This window comes from Triturus cristatus, chromosome 9 (assembly GCF_964204655.1).
Source record: "Triturus cristatus chromosome 9, aTriCri1.1, whole genome shotgun sequence".
In the NCBI taxonomy this organism is placed as follows: Eukaryota; Metazoa; Chordata; class Amphibia; order Caudata; family Salamandridae; genus Triturus; species Triturus cristatus.
Genome location: NC_140592.1, coordinates 231,705,365 through 231,727,867, shown reverse-complemented (window position 1 = coordinate 231,727,867; position 22,503 = coordinate 231,705,365). Strand labels below are relative to the sequence as shown.

The window sequence follows — 22,503 nt, the reverse complement described above, 5'->3', positions numbered from 1 at the left end:
TTCAGTTTTTTCCACCGGTTTATTTCAAGTTCGCAAACTATTTTTTTCTGCTGCAAACCCATGGTGATTTTTGTTTTAAATAGCAAGGGCACATACCCCCTCCACCTTTTGCGTAACCTTTCTCCTTAAATTCCCCAGTTTCTCTACTTTAAGCTATTCCAAACCGCTCCCCCTAAGCCTGTGTGTGTTCCCTTTGCCTCACCACATTCTGCAGCATATCTCTAACTTTATACCCTTATATTTCCTCTCTTCACTCTGGTTTTATTCCTGTCCACTAAGGATTAGCATTAGCCTTAACTTTAATTAGACCCTACCTGTTCCTTCCCGCATTTTCTTCGCCCATGTTTTTCGTTGCCTCACTGTCTTTGCCTACAGTTGGGGCAGCACATTTCTTTTTTGGCCCGAGGGCACGTCACCATGGGCCCAGTAGTTTCGTTTTGGGAAAACTTGCTGCACAGGCGCCAGGCAAGGTAGCATTTTAATAGCTGAAAAAACAGAACTGAAGTTGGAAGGTCTGACCTCCATCAGTAATCCTACAGGGTTACCGCCCGCTGGCCTCTTGAAGGACAGACACAACTGTGGCATGGTCTCAGGAGAAGTTCCAAAGATACTGAATATTGGGTTTGCAAATGATACCAATGTAGGCTGGAAGACATCGATTTGTACAGCACCGACAGCTGGCCTATGCTACACTTGCGTGACTTGTAGCCATAAGGAATGCAATCACTATATATATTTTAAATGTGAATTCATGCTCCCCTGTGGCTGAAGGCCGACAGTTAAATGCAGGTGCATCCCAGAGCAGAAGAAAAAGAGACAAGAAAAAAAGTGGTGCATTCTTCAGGCTTGAAATGGCAGTATAGCTACCAATGACACCAATGACAGGTCAAGCTACCCCAGAGGTCACTTTAATATTATTTACCAGAATTCAGAAAATTAAGTACATTAGTCTTCTCCTGCTCACACTTCATAAAGCCCTCTGCACTTAACGCCACCTTTACTGATTCCCTGCACTTTAAATGGGCTTGTACTTCTTTAATTTGTAAGGGCTGCTCTTCTCAGCACTGCTGCAATACATTTAATGGGAGAGTACCAGGACTTCTCAGCACTGCTGCAATACATTTAATTGGAGAGTACCTCCACTTCTCAGCACTGCTGCAATATATTTGATGGCAAAGTACTGGGACTTCTCACCACTGCTGCAATACATTTAATGGGAAAGTACCGGGACTTCTCAGCACTGCTGCAATACATTTCATGGGAGAGTACCTGCACTTCTCAGCACTGCTGCAATAAATTTGATGGGAAAGTACTGGGACTTCTCAGCACTGCTGCAATACATTTAATGGGAGAGTAACGGCACTGCTGCAATACATTTAATGGGAGAGTACCTGCACAGGTACTCTGGTTAGTGAGTACCAGCACTTCAATAATTCCATTTAAAGCACAGCTCATTCCATCTACCTGCACCCCTCCATTGGAAAGACCCCTCCTCTAAGGCTTAGGGTAATTCCCGGCCTCTTCAAGATCATCTTAAAGAGCGATCCCATTAACCAAGAGTACCACCAGCAAGGCTGCCGTGTACCCGATGCTGGTACCCCGATGCTGGTACCCGGATCCCTGCTGAAGCTCACTGATGACCAGTGAGGCATCAATATGTATAAGACTTTGCGGGGAAGGGGAGCAGAGAGATGGGATGGTAGGGGTTTGGCTTTTTGGCATTTCCATTCTTCGGGAATGGTGGCGGTGGTGATGGACGTGTTGATGATGGTGGTGAGTTGGTTGCTGATCAACTTGCTTCCTAGGTTGAAAAGGTGGTGGGTATAGGGGTCCGTGGGTGCTCCTGAGTGGACAGAGTAAATGATGTCATAGGTGTTATGTGCGGTGAGCTGGTCCCAGCTGGCAGATTACCGTCTGTAGGAGCGATGGGGCTGAGGATATCTGTGGTAGTGGGTTTGGATTTGAAGATTTTGTCGATGGAGGAGATCTTGTTGTGGAAGAAGTTCGCCTGGGTGTCGCAGAGTTCAAACTAGCTTCAATGTGGTTGGCAAGGGCGCCTCTTTTCGTCTTTTTCAGGAGTTGGTGGTATTGGTTGAGGGATGTTTTGAAAGGTGTTTGGTCTGTGGTCTCCTCTCTGGTCTGCCAAGTTCTTCAAGTTGCTTGCAGTTGCGTGTTGTAGTTTTCAGTTCTGGGGTGTACCAGCTGACCTGTTTGGAGGATCTCTTGGGCTTTGTGGTTTGACGGGGGACTCTGTTGGCGCAATTGGTGATCCAAGCGGAGATGTTCTTGACAGCTTGTTCCAAGTTGGTTTAGGGTTCCGAGTGGGAGGTGTTGAGGGCGTCAGTTAATTGGTTTTCAGAAACTTTGCTCCAGCTTCGGTTAGAGATGCAGGGAGGTTGTGTTTTGTTGTGGGGGGGTCAGTGATGGTGAAGTGGACAATGTGGTCAGTCCAAGTGAGCTTGGTGACATGGCTGTACTTGACACTGTCACTGAATGTGAAGATGGGGTAGAGTGTGTGTCCTGCGATGTGAGTGGGGTTGGTGACTAGTTGAGTGAGGCCGATGTTGTTCATGCTTTCGATGAGGTTGGCGGCGTTGGTGTTGTCGGGGTCATTGAAGTGGAAATTGAGGTCTCCGAAGAAGATGTAGTGTTTGGAGTAGATGGTGAGCGGGGCAATGAAATCGGGGTGGCTTCGCAGAAGCTGGGTCGAGGTCCTGGGGGTCTGTAGGCGAGGGTGCTTCTGATGGTGGTTTTACTGTTGGTATGGAGTTGGAAGATGAGATGTTCCATGATCGCGGTGCCGGCGTTAGCGGTGAAGGTGCCATGTATGATTTTCTTGTGGATGATGGCGATGCCGCCTTCGTGCTTGTTGATGTTGTCTCGATGTGTTATCTTTTAGCCGTCGGGGTTGCTGAGGCAATGTCTGGCACAGATACAGGGTTGAGCCAGGTCTCGGTGAGGAAGATGACGTCAGGGGTGAGGGAGATGATGGTGTTCCAGATCTCAGAGAGTTTGTGTGTTGAGCAGGAGGCATTGAAGTGGGTCTTGGATGGTCATGGTGGGCGCAGTTGTGGTTGGCGTGCGTGCTGGTGCTCCAGTGTTGCAGAAGAGGCAGTGCCAGCATATCAAAGGTCCTATCGTAGAACCGGGAGAGGTGTGGGAGCAGTTGTTGTTGCAGAAACCGAGATCCAGGGCTCGGAGCTCGGTGGCTTTGTAGCTTCGGGTGGCAGGAGAGCCAGGGTTCGTGGTGCTGGGCACAGTCAAGGCGTGGATGGGCACAGATGGACTTGCCTTTGGTGCACCAGTGCCTAAGTAGGTCCTGGGAGGAGGGGCGCTGGGAGGTGGTGGGCGGGGCTGGCTAGAGTTTGGGAGCAGGAGGGAAGGAGCAGGAAAAACACAGCATGAAAAAGTCAGCGGCAGCAGGGGGAAGCAGCAGAAAACACCGGAACAGCAATAACAGAAAAACAGTTACTTACTTAAAAAATGTATTACAGAATAAAATCCCAGTGAGCATTTACAGTAACAGTGTGACAGTGTTTCCAAAAGCAACAAAGAATACAGTGGTAATAATGGCTATGCAGGGGGCACAATAATAGTAATGTTAGAGGTTAGCAAAAGGAAACAATGGCAGGAGAATGAGCGAGACCGCAGCAGCAGGGGGAGCTTTCAAGCGGAACACAAGTTTGTGGACCTGCTCAGTGGGGCAGCGTTGTGGCCTCCATAAGTTATTACTGGGAGAAGGGAGGAGGCGCTAGGAGGCAGTGAGTGGGGCTTGCAAGAGGCGGGAAGTAGCAGGCAAAAAACTGCAGGAAAAGCATGCAGGATGCGGGTGAGCGGCGGAAAACAGAATAACAGTTACTAAAAGTAAAGCACAAATTTACTACAGAGTGAAGTATCAATCAACAGTGTAAAGAAAATGGACTGAGAGGGGCTAAACACTAACAGTGTGACAGTGTTTCTGAAAGCAACAAAGTAATAGAATACAGTGGTAATAATGGCTATGCAGGAGGGGTCATTAATAGTAACGTTAGAGGAAGGAAATAATCGCTGGAGAAAGTCAGACCACAGCAGCGGGGGCGGATTTGGCACGCATACCATGGGGTCGTGGACCTTCCCACCATACTTATTCTTCCATACCTAACTTACCATGCCTACATACCATACCTAATGTATCAGATATACCACCCTAACTATAATATCTAACCTACCATGCCTAATTTACCTATCATACATAGTTTACCATACATACGAATACCTAACCTATCCTGCCCACTAAGCGTAACCTCCTGCACATCTGCAGTGTGTTTATCTTATGAATGCCCAGAGTTGGTGTTTAGCTTCTTTTTGAATGGAGTAAATAGTGCCTATGGGACCTCGTGTGATGGTTAAGGTACTGCAGTCTGCTACAGAAAGCACCTGTGTTAAACTTGAGAATCCTCTAGTTATAGCCAGTGGTACTGCAGCATCCATTGGGTAAGTTCTGATTGCAGGTTTTGAAGGGTATGAAAATGTGAACACCTTTGCTTATTGAAAACGAGCATTAAAAATGCAATAGGTCTCGCCTTTCATTAAGTTAAAGCCATTTGCTTTGCTATACAATACCATTAGCAAAGCAAATGGCTTTAACTTAATCAAAGGTGAGACCTATTTCATTTTCAATGCTTGTTGTTTCTTGTATCCCATGTAGAACAAAGGATCACCCAAACAGATGCTTTGTACACTCAAATTTCCAAGTGTAATATAGAGCAGATTACCTTTTAAAATGTTCTAGGACTGCCAGTCCTAGTCTCCTCGATCAGTACACCTGCCTGCTTCAAGTGTGCTGCCAACAGATAGTCTTACATAGATGTGGTACGAATTAAATAGAATCGTTGATTTTTTGTAGTATGACGACCTCCCAGGCAAGCCCTGACTCGCTTCCTACCTTTGCCTTATTCTGGAGGCAGAGTGGGAGGGCGGGGTGGTAGCGGATAAGTGGGTAGGTGCAGTTTAATGAGATGATTGACCACCGGCGCTATCGGAGCGCTTTACAGTATATAAGTCAGGAAAGGATACAAGGGGTAAAAAACAGAGCAACCCAACACAGTAAAAACAATCTTAACAGTCTCATAAAGCATGGAACCCTAGGGAGCTTTGGAAGCATATTCACTTCTGTGAACGTGTTGAGCTCCCCAGGTATTTTACGATAATTGTTCCATCTTTGCCATCCCTTCCCTGATCCTCATTACAATGTGGAAGGACGGTGGTAAAATAAGCAATTTGATTTTTGCTCAATCAAAGGTTCCCCATTAGAATGTCGTCTTTACATATCACTTTGTTGTTTAAGACAGTATTTTAAAATGTTATAATTTCTTACTGTGCCTGCAGTCAGGATCACAATGAACCCAAAGCTTCGAGACCAACTCCTTCCTCTTGCAGTCTACTCATCAGGGCCGGACTGGCCGTAGCTGGCACCGAGCATTTCCCCGGTGGGCCGCCAGGGTTGGGGGCCGGTTTTGGGCCCCTGGGGGCAGATTTTGTTACAGGGCCGTTTTTGCAGCACAGCTGCAATATCGGCCGCTGTACCGAAATCGGCTGAAACTGGCCGTGGCATACAGCTCGGCCGCACCCCCAACCCCCTGGGGGGCCGGCAGAGCACTTTGCCAGCGCCGGTTTTGGTTCCCAGTCCGGCCCTGCTACTCGTGCACCTTACGTACCCTGTCACTCACCTGCGACATTTTTCTTCCATTACATCAATTTTCCACGCAAGGTACACCCATTACTTAATTTTAAGAGTTTAACATTTGAATCGACATACCACAGTTATAATTAAATCACTAAATCGTTGAGTAATTAAAAAGGCATTTGTTGCATTAAAACGTGGCATCTGCTTACAGGCATTTCTTTGTACTATGCAAACACAAGGAGATGATGGACGGAGCGCTGTAACTTTTCAGGCACTCACCCTCAGTCACAGATCTGCCTTAAATCCATCATCGTTCTTTAGCCCACTTCGCCCCCCCAGTTCAGCTATATGCAAGGGTGTGGGTCCCTTGCTCACTTTGCCACTGGATTCAAGCCTGGCTGGTGAGTGGTGTTACCCCGAAACAGGTCCCAGGATTCTTGTTTCCGGTCCAGGGAAGACCTGGCTTGGCAGTTCGGATTGGACTGTTCCCATGAGGCACAGGGTCAAGACTAATTTGCATATAGCTGGGTCTGAACTGGGGTGGGGAAGTGAGCTAAAGAATGATGATGGATTCAACCCAGATCTGTGACTAGGGGTGAGTGTCTGAACAGTTTCAGCGCTCCGTCCATCATCTCTTTGTGTTTGGTTTCTTTGTACTATCACAAATTAAGTATATCTGATGTAGCAATAAACTTATAATTCAATTACTTCAAGCTCTAAAACCTATCCACTCAAGAGAGGAAAGTAGTAATATACATTGTGATTATTGGAATGTACTGTAGTTGGCCAATATGTACGTTTTTGTATGCGATGGTTTCATGTAACAGGTGTATACTTTAAAAAATAAAAAATTAAGGCGCCAAGCCACGTAATCTTATCTAGTATGCTAGACGTGTGTCATTTTTGTGGCATGTCCTCACTGTCTTGAGTTTGTGTGTGCGTTTGACTGTGTGCTGAAAGTGTTTCACTCCAGCGACGATCCTTTGAAGTGTTGCCTCATTACCTGCCCTCTCTGTAAATCAGTGCTATGTCAAGTGTGCGGTGATTAATAAACCTGCACGTGCGAGCGCAGTTTTCTGCTCTGTCAAGAGCAAAGAATAACTTCTCTTCTCTGCAGTGAAACTGCTTCTGTCACATGCGTTGAATTTATCTAGGATGTTAAACATTCGTGGTTTGGTTCCAATTTTTCATGAATAACGTAAGTTATAGTTTGCAATTTTTAGAGAGTTTTGATAACATTGTTACTTCTCTCAGCTTTGCACGAGCAGAGGTTAAGTAGTTTCCTAGTATGCTACAATTAATTTGGTTGTTAGGTTTGGTGTACAGCTTTGGGGTTGTACTTGTGAAACAAGGCGTATGATTTACTCGGTTCTATCATCAGTAATAGCAGAGAGAGATGCATGTGAGCATTTATACTCTCTCAAAAAGAGCTAGAATGTATAACATTTATCAAAAGTTGTGTTGCAAGCACTGCAGTCCCTTTAAATATTTACATATGATTAGAATATTTAGCGCAGATGGTGTGAAACAACACGCATTTTGACTGAGTGCTGTTTGGTAAGGGAAGGTAGGCCGGGGAAAGCATAAAGGAATGCTTTTGCCAATTAAAATGTTCCTTGAAAGGCCCCACAAAAATGGTCGGTGCCCGGGTACATTGCTTTTCACTTTGTTTCATAATGAGCAGGAAAACTTGAAACCTTGACGCAAACTTTGTATAGTGATCTTAATCTATTCTCTAAAGGTATTAGGGGAAAGACAAGGTAGATTTAAGCTCCTGAGTCGAGCCTGCCATTGGTCGAGCGACGGGTGGGCAGGCAGATGCATGCGCTGCGTTGAGCCCATTGCCGCTGCTCGCCATTGACAGAGTAGCCTTTCCGAGTCAATGAGCCCCTTCAATGCTGGCTTGTCAAGGCTACGACTTCATAGACCTAAGAGGCGGTTTGAGAGGTCAGCCCCTTTCACGTCCGCTGTGATGCAAATGAACTTTAATGATTAAACAACTATTGAAATGTGTATGTCTGCTTCTTGTTCTTTTTTCTTCACAGAGTCATTGACATTCAGTGCTGTTTAAATTGGAGTTGCATTGTGCTAAAGACCTCGTACAAATTTACGGAGGGCTGAAAGCAGTTAGATCATGTTCTTTTCATGGTGCGATTAGAATCAAATCGATTTCCCTACAGCCTTCAGATGGCAATTTTAACAAAGCTCTGGGGCCAGACAAGGGACACAACGACTGAATTGAATGTTAATTACACTCCGCAGCCATATTTTCTTTTGATTTGGAGCTGACTGGCAACTAAATTAACAACAAGCGTGGTCCCGAAAGTGAAAGGAGGACTGCGCTGCAGCCGGAAGATAAGAAACTGCTTTGCGACAGACGCAAAGCAGGCCACCAAGTCCGGCTCGGAGGCCAAAGGGCGTCCTCTAATTTCCAATGGCAGGCCACCGTTTACCATAAACGGTGACGCCTGCCAATGGAAATAATGGGCGTGGCTTAAAGCCCTTCTCTGAAAATACTCATTAGCAATAAATCTCGCCGAGCGAGCTGCGCCTGTGCGCAGCTATGCTAGGCGATACGTAAACAGCTAGACCTATTGAGTTTGCCAGTGCTTGTTATCTTCCGCATAATGGTATTTTTTATCACAGTCATGAGCTGCTACAACCAGCCTGTACCCGTGATTCTTAACACGTGCTAATCCCTGTTTGCTTTAAGATGAAGTCGACAACCTGTTTCTTGTTTGTTTACTAGATATGTGCCACTTCTCTGCTAGGGATGCTTCATGTGTAATTGGCTGTTGATATGCACAACGTGCTGCCACCTTTCCTGATATAGATGTGCTTTACATAAGTGCGATATAAATAAGTAAGTAAAAACAGTGGTCCCAAAATTAAAACTGAAATTCTGGCAAAAAGGTCGGTTGCCGGAGCTGTAAAAAAACTAAAATCGAGCCGGTGTCATTTTGGAGGCACACTGCTGCACCTTTTTTTCTGTATATCATACCCAAAAGGCATTTGCAAAATCTATAGGTCTCAAATTCGAAATCTACTGGCTTTGCCAATACTTGTTTTATCTGATAAAATGTGAAGGATAAACTGGTTTCTCGGATTCCTGTAGAACTCGAAATCACAATTCAACCATAAACCTCTGTTTACAGCAATATGAAGATTACTTGATAGCTTCTAATATGAGCCTGGGAGTTTGAGCCAGAACATCAGCTCTGTCTATAACTCAAATAAATGGTTTCTCTGATGGAGGTTATGGGGTGTGTGGGTTCGAGGGTCTTCACATCAAAACTATCTCTATAGTGAGAAAAATTTACATTTACTGAGAAAACAAACAATCTAAGAAATGTGACAGACAATGAAGAGCAGGAAAATGAAAATAAATCAATGTAAAAAAATATTTCTGGTGGTGATCTGTGTTTTTCTTCAGAATCCACAATGGTGTAGATTATACAGAATCCATTCCTGATGTTGGCTTGTTTAGTTTTATGTATTCCATCTTGCATGTACAGTATTGACAAAAGCCAGTGTTCACTAAAGAGATCAACCCAGTACCCAAGACAAAAGATATTTTTAAAAAATGCTTTAAAAAAGAAGTGGAGAATTGACGGCTAGTGGAGTAGTGCATTGCTAGCTCTGCTGAATTTGTTGCTCTATTCTGTGCTGCAGGTGAAGCAAAAATGTCCAGCTGGAAAAACCAGATGGCCTGGATGTGATTCCCGAACAATGGCATTTGTCCTGACAAACCTCAACAAGTTCAGTCGAGTAGCAGTGAAAAGGACCTGGATATTACAGATCTCCTGCAACAGAACCAGCATCTCAAACCACTGCAACATGTCCACCCGGGAGCATGGCCAGCAAATCTTTGCCAGGGCTGTCCAAGCGGTCCTGCCAGACTCAATCATGAGGAAGAGCCTCAACCTAGAGGAAGGAGGCGTCCCAAGACTTTTTGTTGGGGAAAAAGAGTTTTCTGGCAACAGGAGTTTGCATCTAGTGGGTTTTGGCAAGGCAGTGCTTGGTATGGCTGCTGCAGCAGAGGACATTCTTGGGGATCATCTAGTGCAGGGAATAATTAGCGTCCCACTAGGTATGCAGTTCTCTCTACGTAAAGCAGGAAAAGGGTAAGAGAATATTGTAGAATGCAGGCCTTACAAGGACTAAGATTGCTGAATGCTTCTGAGTGACAAACACACTGCTGCTAGTAGTGCTCTTCTGAGGTCTGGCTTGAATGCGCACCTGTTTGCATAACATATTGTTACCAATGCTTTAAAATATGCATAGAGTAGGCTTTGGCTCCAACCAGAGGAAAGTTTCTCTCACCTCATGCTATTGGCTGTTTGGTGCATCATTTCACCTTCTACGAAGGACTACTTTAAACCTCAGAAGTAGACAAAATCACGATGCATTACATAAAGTTGCACTGTTTACAGAAAGCAATCATATTTTCACTGTCGCAGGCTTTTTAATGTTTTAGGCTGGACAGGCTTTGCAAATGCTTGTTTGCTCAGGTGATGTTATTGGCCTCAAGTCAGGGAGATTTAGGATTAAATTAGCTTGGAAACGAAACTCTGCTATCAGGCGTTGAGGTGTTCTGGCCATTATGATGTCTAGAGTAGAACTTAAACACACTCCTCGCATTGCCAGAGCGAGATCAATGGGGTGATGTCTGATTTTCCCCGATATGCATAGATGTGATCAGGTTTGAGAAGGAGTTGGCAAATACTGAAGGAAAGGAAATAGAGAGTGTAGCTCCTTCGTATCATTGGAAGCAATCTGTCTTCGAAGGACGAACTACAGTTTACAGAGCAATATTTATTATTCATGCTATAACTGATGTACTCACATGAGCGCAGTTCCATTGCTACTACCTTTCTTTTATGATGTAAGTATGCTGTACCTCCAACTACTTCCTGCATGTTAAGAGTTTACACTCTTAATTACACTACAACTTGCTGGTGGAATGGAAGTCAGCAGTGCTGAAGAACGTTTTTTCCCCCCAGCTTTTATTTATATCCACAAGTAGGAATGCATACATCATCGTTAGTATTTGCATTTACAATAAAGGTTCAATAACATAACTTTGGTCGTCACTTCAGTTATAAAACACAGCACAGTTTTTTGACACAGCAAGGATATATATAAGCCACAGAGTAGAGGTACCTTTGTCCTAGACCCCAGGACTCAGATAGTTTTCATTGCTTATTTGTTCATCTACATGGGTGAGGTTGGATCATAGATTACATGTACCAATCGATGAGTCGGACTCTGGTGATGAGGACAGACTATCAGTTCTAGATCATTGTAGGGCAAGCAGTCTGCCCATTGGCCCCCTCTGTATCGCTGCCCTTTTTTCGTAATGGTCCTGAAGAGAGCCCATGTGTTTTTCGAATTTGTGAGGGGTATCATGTATTGATGCTGTCAGCTTTTCATTTGCCTAGATGGACCACCCTTTCGACCACCAAAGGTGCAACAGAGAAGTTAGGGCTTGATTTCCTGAACAGTGTGAATCTAGATACTCTGGGAGTTTTATTGCCCAAAACAAAGTTGAGATGTTTATTTTGAATCTGTTTAAGCAATAGGTGTGTGCATCGAAGTGGGAGCACTTGGGGAATATACACTAATATGGGTAGGAAGTTCATCTTGATGCTGGTGACTTGCTCCCGCCAAGATATCGCCCACCTGTACATGTCCTTTCAAAGGACGTCCAGCAGAGGTGGAAAGCTGGCTTCGTATGAATGGTCTATTTTGTTCATTAAGGTGATTCCCAGATATCGATTGGAGTGATCTTCTGCTGAAGAACATTTTGACCTAATGAGGGTGAAGGAATCTTGTCGCCGCCTGTGTTGTTTTTGATGCACAGTTGCACTATGGCAGTCTGTAGTCTCCCCTTTGTAAAGAAAATATGATATACCCATGCTTACTTTTTCTCAGTGTTGAGCATCCCTGTATTAATTCCTTGTTGTTCCTTGGTTGGGTGAAGGAGGCCTGCTTGGTCTGCGCACATCGCACGAGTGTGGACAGCGTGTATGGTCTCTGAGTAATGTGTATGGGCTGTCTGTTCTTGGTAACTGACACGTGGCACATCCCTCTACTTGTGTTTCATCTTGATTCTTTAACCCACCAGGGAGATGCTGCTGAAGTCCAACAGTCGCATTAAAGTCATGGAAGGAGCGAGAAACAACCTTCCAGATGATGCAGCATTCCAGGCAGCCAGAGAAATTCACCGATTATCAGAAGGACTGACAGAACATGACCTCCTCCTAGTTCTAATCTCAGGTGAGTTGTTGACCAAGAGTGCAGATTCAACATTTCTCCCTAAGTTTAAGGTGTGTCTTAATACCACCTCTCTCTTCATGGGTGCATCATTTGCTTTCTATGAGGGCAGTCTGGCTTGACAGTGAGTGGCTAGCTAATCTTGCCTTATCTTAATATCAGCTCAGGGGCAAATATCAATAGAGAACTAATCATTTCAGCACAATTACAAAAACAACCATTTTGAAATCACAATTGCAGTGAAAATTGTGAAGGTAATTCTGACGCTTTAGAAGTGAAAGCATAGCACCTCTGTAAGAAAGACTCTGTTGGAGGGAGGGTATATAACGGGACAAGGAAGCTAGGGGCGGTACTCAGAGCCCCGGGAGCCACCACAGAACTGAGCAGGAGAGTGAGTCAGGGACAAAAGGGGCACCTTAATTTGAGCCGGGGTGCCCGGGAACGCTTGCTCTAAAACTGAAGAAAACAGACATGTGAGACATGGAATTGGAGGCAGAATACAATGGCAGTTTAATGAGAAGATGCAACTTCAAAGAAACCGCAAGACAAAGGCATAAAATACAAAATACAGAATTCAGATAATCACATGGAGCTCATCATGATACCCTCTGTATCTGCACTATTGTACTGTCAGAGAAAAAGAGAATGCAGGTTACACCAAGAAGAAATGTTTCAGAATATACTCTAGAGCAAGCATTCCTGCAATTTACAATGAATACATTATCCAAAGAACAATGGTTACACATAACAGAACATTTCATATAGGTAAAATACAACAAAATGCTAAGCAGACGCAAGAGCTTCAGAGCTCTTGGGGAAAGACCTACGCAGTCTGTTACCTACATACAGACAGCAAGGTAGTTCAACGAGGTCTCTGGGGGCTCCCCTTTTATATCATTTTACGGGCTCCTTCGCACGCTACTTATTATTATTATTATTATTTAGCGATTTGTAAAGCGCCTGGTGACCCGAAGGCATCCCCGCGCTATGTTGTTTGTGAAAACCAGAGGAGATAAGAGGAAAAAGGAGGGGACTTTATTTTGGCAATAGGAGCGTTTTCAGTTTTTTCCTGAAAATCCGATAGCTGGGTTCCAGCCTCAGGGTGCGAGGGAGTGAGTTCCACCCGGCGGATGCCTTCACGGAGAAGCGCCGGCCACCGGTACGTGTCTTCCTGTATCTGGGAATATTGGCCAGATGCTCATTCTCCGAGCGAAGGGACCTAGGGGCCTTGTAGGGAGTGACCAGGTCACTCAGGATAGCAGGGCCGCAACCATTCAGCAGTTTATGTGCAGTACACAAGGCCTTAAATTCGACCCTTTGACGAACTGGGAGCCAGTGTAAGGCCTTAATTGCTGGTTTGGCTGATACTCTGGAGGGGAGGTTCATCAGTAGTCGGGCGGCTGCATTCTGTATGCGTTGGAGTTTAGCCATGGTAGCCTCTGGAGCTCCCAGGTATACCATGTTGCTGTAGTCCTACCGCGCAAGGATCAGACCTTGGACTAGGAGTTTCCTAGATAGGGGCGGAAGTAGTGGGAAGATCCTGCGAATGGTGCGCAAAAGACCGAAGCAGGTACCTGCTGTTTTGGATGCTTGGGTTTTCATCGATAGCTCGGGGTCTAGCCAGACTCCTAAGGTCTTAATTTCTTGTTTCGGGGTGGGGATTTCCCCGAACACTTCTGGCCATACCGATGGGGGGATGGTAGCCCATTGCTTACCCATGAGCATGACTTCGGTCTTTGACCCGTTTAATTTAAGCGATGACTCGCACATCCAGTTGTGAATTTCCGTGAGGCAGTTTGACAGATTATCCGGGTGGTTGTCCAGTTGGGAGAGTGAGACGACCAACTGCGTGTCGTCCGCGTAGCTCACTATTTTAATCCCGAAGGGAGTAACCACATCTTCGAGAGGGGCCATATAAGCATTAAACAGCGTAGGGCTTAGTGACGACCCCTGGGGGACTCCGCTCGTAAGGGGGAGGGTGGTAGAGTGGTAATTGCCATCCCATACCTGGAACGAGCGCCCTGAGAGGAAGGACTCTATCCACCTGAGCGCCGAACCTGCGAGCCCTGCCACAGCCAGCCGATGGAGTAGGACACGATGGTTGACTGTGTCGAAGGCTGCACTAAGATCCAGGAGGATCACTGCCACTGACCCTCCTGAATCCAAAATGCGCCTTGCCTCCTCGATGACGGCGAGAAGGGCGGTGTCTGTGCCATGGCCCGGGCGAAACCCAGTTTGGGACTGCCGTAAGATGTTATTTACTTCTAAAAACTGTGACAATTGCCCATTGACCAATTTCTCGGCCATTTTGCTTATGCAAGGGAGGCGTGAAATTGGCCGGTAGTTCGCCATGTCGTCTGGGTCCAGCTGGGGTTTTACTTCTACCTACGTATGCTACCCAAAAAAGCCTTGTCTGCAGATTTCACCAGACATGTCGTCATTTACCCACTCAATGCTGACAATGGACTGGGTGAAAAGGTCAGTCTCTCAGGCCAATCGATTGTCGTAAATTTCACAGAGCAAGCAGAAAATATAAACAGATATTGTACGCGAATTACATATATACATATATAAATCTCCTCACTTCTCCTAACTTGACGCTCTGTGGTTGCCATTTCCTTGCAAGCGGGAAACCAACCCAGGAAACAAGTGCCAGGCCAGGATGCAGCTTACTGTATGTCGATGTCTCAAGGGGATGCTGAACTTTGATACCGAGCACAGAGCACTCGGGTAGGGTGGGGGCTACTAGTTTGGAGCAGAAAGCCTCGCAGAAAGAGGAACTGAATATGAGTTGGGTCAGACCTGCCATCAGCCTGTAATACACTAAAATGGCAGAGCTAGGGTCAATTTAACAAAGGCCTATATACCAAATAAAAGGGCCTACACAGCACGGTCAAGTGGGAGGGATGTCTTAGGACAACTATATGGGACAATCAGTCCCTTTCTCAACTCCATGGCCCATCTCTTCTCCGCTAACTATAAACAGGCTATTTGCCTTTTATTAATATTAAGACTATGCCTAGATAAACAAGAAGTCGTTGAATTCACTTGTCAAAATACTCCAAAAATGTGACCCATTTTACAGAAACCTTTACAGAAGACTGTCTATGGATGACTTGAATATCACATACCAGATCTGCCGTATAGAGCAATCTAGATGAGTGTTTCCCAAACTGTGTGTTGGGAGCCGATATTTGGTGGGCCACGAACGTTCAAGCAGTAAATAGAGATACCTTTAATTTCTGTGTTTATCTTGTCACATTTGCCAGTGCTTCAAAGACAGAGGTCAAACAGACTATGTTTTCTGACAAATCGCTGCTTATTTTTTAACACAGGGATTGGTGTTTACAAAGCCTCTCACTTTGCAGTCAGAGAAAGAAAAGTAAAGTGAATTATGTGACAATCTTGCTTGGGTACTGGGAGTGTAAAAGGAAAGGCTGTAGCATGTAATGTTTTATGTAATGGACAACAAAATCGAAATACTTGTAAATGATCTGAACACAATCAGTGGTTAGAAAAGCCAAAATGAAGCACATTTTTTTGTGTAGTTCTGGAATGTGATCAAAACCAAGATTTAAATGGGATCAAAACAAATCAAGACACTTAATTTGATCTACAAATTATAAATATTCACTGAAACCCGATTTCCACCCAATATAATTTGTGTGCAATATAGTTTTATCAGTAAAGCTGTATGTCTGTGCAAATTTAATGGCCATTTCAATAGAAAATGTGCTGGCTGTAAGTGAGAGTGCGCTACCACACAATGCTTTATTTACATTGAAAAATTGCCTGCCATGTCCTTTAAAGCTAGGTGGGTCGTGAAAGTTTGTAGTTCTAAAAACTGGGTCCGTGGTTCTAAAAATTTTGGTAAGCACTTATCTAGATGCAGTCTAGGATCTTACGTCCTGAGCTGGATACCTAAAGATCGCTGTATATGCAGAGGATCAGTTCACATTTTTTAGTTCAGCTTAAATATCCTTCCTATAATTTTGAAAACCAATGGACATTTTTGATAGCCAAAATGCTACAAGCTTGGTAAAGGATGACTTTCACAACAAAAAATGGAAGATAATACTTGGTAATAATGAGATGAGGTGTCAGGCAGGGTCCTCTTGATGTAGTCTTCATTTCTGAGAGCAAAAGAAAAGGTCTAACAGCCAATGGGCATTATGGGGAATCCCAATCTGAGCACAAGCAGTGGAGAGAAAGAATCTGAGTGGAGTGGAGGGAAGGAATCCAAGAACCTTAAGTGAAAAAAATAGATGTCCGTTAGTGTAAGAGGCAGCGGCGTCACTATGGGGGTGCGGGGGGTGTGGACCGCACCGGGTGACACCCTCATATGGGGTGACACCCAGCAGGGCGCAGGGGGAGGGCGAAGGCAGTGCGGAGCGAGGTTGCCTGCCTCTGATCACCGAGTTGTGGGCCCATCTTTTGAGCTGTCGGGAGGCCTGAGAAGACGACTTTCAGGCACAGCAGCTCTGTGTACAAGCTGAGGCCTCTCGCCTGCTAGCCCGGCAGTTCTTCTCTTACTGAAGACAGTGGCTGCAAGACGGGGTTCTCACTCTCTTTCCTCTCCTTTCTTTTATTTGCTCCCCTGTGAAATGGATCCAAAAAAGAAAATCACTTTTGCTGGAAAATCAATGTCGTATTTTTCTGACATTTAATTCCAAAGTGCAGCATCGGGAATAAAAGTTTAAAAATATGCAAAATAAATAACTAAATAAAGTAAGACAGAGTGGTAGCAAACTGGCCAGATTGATTTTATTCACACTCAAACACATTAGCGCCACTTTTACAGAGTTTGCCAGTGAAGCGCTATTTTTGTTGTCTTGGCCTTGTTTTCCCAGGGCTTGGAACTAGTGCCCCAATCCTGGAGGTACTGCAATGTGAGGATTGAAAAACAAAATTTGTACTGCTGCTCTGCATCTAGGGATGTTGTCTTTTTTCACCATACTTCTTACGTTTTGTAAGGATATAAGCAATGGTCATTGAAATGGGTCCATTCAGTGCCCTGTTGTCATGTCCTTAACTTTTCAGGCAAAAGCACTCACTGATTTCTGAACAGTGAGTGTAAAAGCGTTAAGGTAACCATGTTCCTGCTTACATTTCACATGGTTTGCAAAATTTTGCATTCCCTCTGATTGTTTGCTTTTTCCAGGATGCTGTCACTTTTTACTTGTAGGCCACATATCGCTCTTGCCCAGTGCGTAATTTAAATTGAGCCGCATCCAGGTGTTTATAGCTGGCAACAATTGGGTTGTAGTTGAAGGCAGTCTGAGATTTTCTCAGTGGGGGAGAGGATGTGGCACTATGGCCAGAGCTGCTGAATTTGGAACTGGGGAACCAGGTTCAGCCTTAATAACCAGTCCGCCAGACCACTCTCCTGAGAGAGCACTATCGCATGCTAGACCTTAGAAGGCTTCGCAAGACATCAGAATCCCTGGTGTCGTAGCACCAGCAGGTGGACCCTAGCATGACAAGTGTAGGTTAACCTTCAAGGCTTGTCCACCACTATTCATACGGAAGTTCACCTCCAGAATTGCGGGCAGGCCTATGAAGCAGCACACCCTAGAACAACAGTGACCCTGTCACTGAGATCACAGGACCCTTAAGAAGGGCTAGCTCTAGGGCGGTGCAACCGGTGTGACCGCACCAGGTGCTGACTTTAGGTGGAGGCATCATTTTTGCAAGTCTATTATGGTTTTAAAAGCGCTTGCTGCCTCCTTCCTGGCCTCCAGCAATTTTCGGTAACAATAAAAATGTCATGATGACTCTGGTGATTAATGTTCTTCCTAGAGAGAGATCAGAATTTTGTCCAATGGAAGATTTGACTCATGGAAAGGTAGCTCAGAGGCGTAATGTACCTGCTGCAAAGAACATGTACCATGCAGATCACAAAGGGCACATAATGTAAATAGGCCAGTGGGCTACTGCTTTTGTCAGAGAGATCCTTTTGTTACTTGCAGTTTATAAGCTAAAATCCTAACATAGAACAGTGAGCTATTAACTGTCATCTACTCCGCAGCAACACAAGTCAAATTTTTTATTAACTTTTGATACATTTGAGGTACAAACAATTTATTAGTTGAAATGGTCAGATCATGCTGCAGATGTTGCATTATGAGGCAAATATGGCAGAGCCATTATTATTTAGAAAACATTTGCAAACTAGGATTTTTAGCCATTCATGTTTGAACTGCTGTTGTGGAAAAGGGAGAAGTGCTGATGACAGAAACTCCATGGCTCGGAGACAAATGGCTTGTGCTTTTTATCGTATTTGGGGACATTCTGTGATTAGAAGTATATCCCACTTTGTGAATACATTTTACTGTCAATAACTCATTATAACCTTAAATAATCATGTGTATCCATTGGTTGATAAAACTGGGCAGTGAAACCAAACAAATACAAAAAATTGGGATGTTTGTGCATTCTGGCCACACCTCTGGCTCCGCCCACTGATCCAATCCTTGGGTTATTCCCACCCTCTGATTCTCCGCCCACAGTTCCCCTACTTTTTTCCTTAGTCTAGTCAATACTATAGTTTGGTGTTGGTCTTTGGCTTGTTCTCTTACGGTATTAGACTGGCAGGTGCGTGATAGTGTTGTCTATTTGGGTTGTCTTATCTGTTCCTTGTGCTCTGTTGGACATTGTACCCTGCTTTCACCACTTGTGTCTTTGTTTCTGTCACAGGAGGAGGTTCTGCCCTGCTGCCAGCTCCCATCCCTCCCATCACTCTAGCAGAAAAGCAAATGGTCACTCGACTGCTGGCATCACGGGGAGCTACCATTCAGGAATTAAACACCATTCGCAAGGCCCTCTCCCTGCTGAAAGGTGGAGGCCTGGCAAGGGCTGCTTATCCTGCACAGGTGAGGGGTGGGGATGTTTGAGGAAGGAGAAAGAGTGTGATGCCCACGGGTGCAAAGGAGTGCAGGGAAAGCGTACAGGAGCAGACCCAGGAATGGGGCATAGGCAAATGTGAACGGCAGAATATCACCCTCCTGAAATTTAAGTTGAATGTTCACACCAGAAAACATCCAAAAATGTGCTTTAACTAAATGTCTAGTTTGCCATGTTCTTCTTCTTTCCAGGACTGTGCTCTTTCATTCTTTCTTCAGATCTCCTTTGTTTCCTACTGCTTTTCTTTATTTTCCTTTTTTATTGTTAGTTTGTCTTGCCGACTTTAGTTCTTGCTTGCTGTCTGCTGTTGATGACTTATAGGGTTGGCCAGAGCAGTAACCTGGAAAGTGGTTCATCTCCGCACGTGGCTACAGAGGCAGCATGGACCGGACTGTCCCCTGTGATCATCCGCCCACCACTAGCAGATAGACAACAGACATGCATGGTGATCCCAGGGGAAGTGGGTTTAATGCAGGTTTTGAATAGCAGCCATTACAGCTAAGTCATTAAGATACCTGTAGGTGGTAATACTTGTCGGCATCCTGCTCACTTTAAACCAAGTGCATTCAACAAGAATCCTGGTGACCTCATTGTTTCTATCTCCTCACAGGCAAAGGGTGCACACCTATGTTTTTCTTATTTATTGGTTGTTATTTAAAAAAAAAATTGTCCCTGCTCCTTTACCACTGGGGCCACCAACCTTTTTGTCTGTCGCTTAGTGGCTGTCAGATGATCATAGGGAATATTAAGATTCCATACAATAGGGGTGGAAATATGATTGGAATTGCTAAGAGGCTCCAGGGATGGTCTAAATCCTATACTACTGGCAACTCCCTCCTCCTCACCAATACAAGTGATGAGCAACCAGTTAGAGATTCCTTTAATACCTCCAGAACGACATGGAGGGGACAGACAAAAACTGAATATTTTCCTTCCACAAAGGCGGTTGAATATCCTGTGTCCTTATTTGGTATTTCCATTACCTGAATCACCTGTGGCCTTTTGTTTTGTATATCTCGGGAGGTGAGGCAGCCTAGTACATTACATTGGTTTTGAGGTAGAACTTTTCAGAATCTTTGGCTGCCGAACAATAACTCAAACCTTAGTAAACAAGCTGCTAGATCTAGCAGGACAATCATAACTTGCTCAGTTTTATGGCTCAGTTTCATTGGCTTACAGTGGTGGTAGATCATCTAATGGACTGCGATGCTGTCATATGTTTGTTTTTTTAGAACTGGCAGTGTAAGAGCACCTTTTACCAAGGCTGAAAACGAAAAAGGGTGTTAGAACAATCTCTGTCAACGACATCCCTCCGTCGCAAGCCCTGTGCGACTCCCTCGCCGCTTTTTTCCACCGCAAGATAGCAGACATCCACAACAGCTTCAACACCCAGACAGCCCCAACAGACATCAACACAACAGACTCTCCGCACACCATCGACCATGACCCCCTGCTAACCTGGGCCAACGTGAGCCTCGATGACACCATCAAGACCATGAGCACAATCCACTCCGGCTCCCCATCAGACCCTTTCCCGCACCACATCTTCAACAAAGCCAGCAGCTCCATCGCACCCCATCTGCGCAACGTCATCAATCCCTCCCTCGAGATCGCAACCTTCCCAGAGAGCTGGAGACACGCCGAGATCAACGCCCTACTCAAAAAACCCAAGGCGGACCCAAGAGACCTCAAGAACTTCCGGCCCATCTCCCTGCTTCCGTTCCCGGCCAAGGTCATCGGGAAGATCGTCAACAGAGAGCTAACCTGATACCTTGAAGCAAACAGAATCCTGGACCCTTCCCAGTCAGGGTTCCGCAGCAACCACAGCACTGAGACTGTCCTCATCGCCGCCACCGACGACATCAGGACCCTGCTGGACAATGGTGAGACCGTGGCCCTTATCCTCCTGTACCTCTCTGCCAACTTCTACACAGTCTGCCACCGCACACTACGCACACGCCTCCACGCCATAGGGATCCGAGACAAGGCTCTGGAATGGACCACCTCCTTCCTCTCCAGCAGAACCCAGAGCGTCCGCCTCCCCCCTTTCCGATCCGAAGCCTCCGAGATCATCTGCGATGTACACCAGGGCTCTTCCCTCAGCCCGACACTGTTCAACATCTACATGGCCCCGCCCGACAGCACGACCTCAACATAATCTCCTACGCCGACGACACCCAACTGATCCTCTCCCTCACCAAGGACCCCATCACCCCCAAATCCAACCTTCACGAAAGAATGAAGGCCGTTGACGACTGGATGAAGATCAGCCGACTGAAGCTGAACACGGACAAGACGGAGGTCCTCATCCTCGGCTCCAACCCTTCAGTCTGGGACGACTCCTTGTGGCCGACAGCACTGGCGGCAGCCCCGACACCCACCTACCATGCACGAAACCTGGGAATCATCCTCGACTCAACGCTCTCCATGACCAAGCAAATCAACGCCGTCTCCTCCTCCTGCTTCAACACCCTCTGCATGCTCCGCAAGATCGACAGGTGGATCCCGACAGACACAAGAAGAACAGTCACCCAGGCCCTCGTCAGCATCAGACTCGACTACGGAAACGCCCTCTACGCGGGAGCCCCGACCAAGCTCATCATACGTCTGCAACGCATCCAAAACGCCTCTGCACGACTGATCCTCGACGTACCACGCCACAGCCACATCACTCCCCACCTGAGAAACCTGCACTGGCTCCCCATCAACAAGAGGATATCCTTCAAGCTCCTCATCCACGCACACAAGGCACTCCACAAGACCGGTCCAGCCTACCTCAACAGACGACTTTCCTTCTACATCCCCAACCGCCAGCTCCGCTCCGCCGACCTTGCACTCGCCACCGTCCCTCGCATCTGGAGAACAACCACCGGCGGAAGATCCTTCTCTCACCTCGCCACCAAGACCTGGAACACCCCTCCACTGAGCCTACGACAGACCCAAGACCTGCTGAACTTCAGGAGGCTACTCAAGACCTGGCTGTTTGACCAGTAGCAGCCCCCCGTCCCCACCTCCCAGCGTCTTGAGACCCTTGCGGGTATGTAGTTCGCTCTACAAATGCTTGATTGATTTATTGATTGATTGACACCCTTTCTTTCAATCTATTTTGCCTTTTTTTTAAATATATTTTTATTTTTATGCATAAGCTAAAGAAAAGGACACATATCTTTAAAACCATGTAAGGCATGGCCAGACACCCCTTAAGTTGTTCTTATGAATCTGGCTCCCGGGCTAGGGGTTGGTGCAGGACTGCCTTCTCTAGACCCCAACCCATAGTACTCCATCCAGCTCCCCCAAAATCTTATAAAACGTACAAGGACAACCTCTGCTACTATAGGTTACTTTCTCTGCGGCCATGTAAATGCCCATCCCCCAGCAACATTTTTGTATGGTTGGCTCCTCTGGGGCCCCCCAAAACTTGCCACATCCCTCTTGGCCACCACTAGTCCCTAGGCACTGAAGAGGAGTTTGAAGCTCTTGACATCCACATAATTCGGGGTCCCCAACAATACATATTTCAGGTCAAGTGGTAGAGGAACCTCCAATATATTGAGAGTTCCTGAACAGTCTCCTTCCTTTAGGCCTGTATATGGGGGAAGACCCAGAGTATATGCATGAATGACCCAATGGCCTCTGTGCAACGTAAACAGTTTGATGTG

The 22,503-nt window shown here is 45.8% G+C and overlaps 1 protein-coding gene across 6 annotated transcripts in view; it reads left to right on the top strand.

Annotated features, from left to right (window-relative positions):
• The window catches only part of GLYCTK (glycerate kinase), a 106,988-nt gene that overhangs the window by 79,739 nt on the left and 4,746 nt on the right, over positions 1–22,503 (top strand). For all 6 annotated transcript variants that reach the window (XM_085624797.1, XM_085624799.1, XM_085624798.1 and 3 more), the window contains 3 exons: positions 9,338–9,789; positions 11,793–11,944; positions 18,638–18,813. In XM_085624797.1, coding sequence (XP_085480923.1) covers positions 9,395–9,789; positions 11,793–11,944; positions 18,638–18,813 — 723 coding nt within the window. In that variant the 5' untranslated portion in view covers positions 9,338–9,394. The remainder of the gene's footprint in view (positions 1–9,337; positions 9,790–11,792; positions 11,945–18,637; positions 18,814–22,503) is intronic.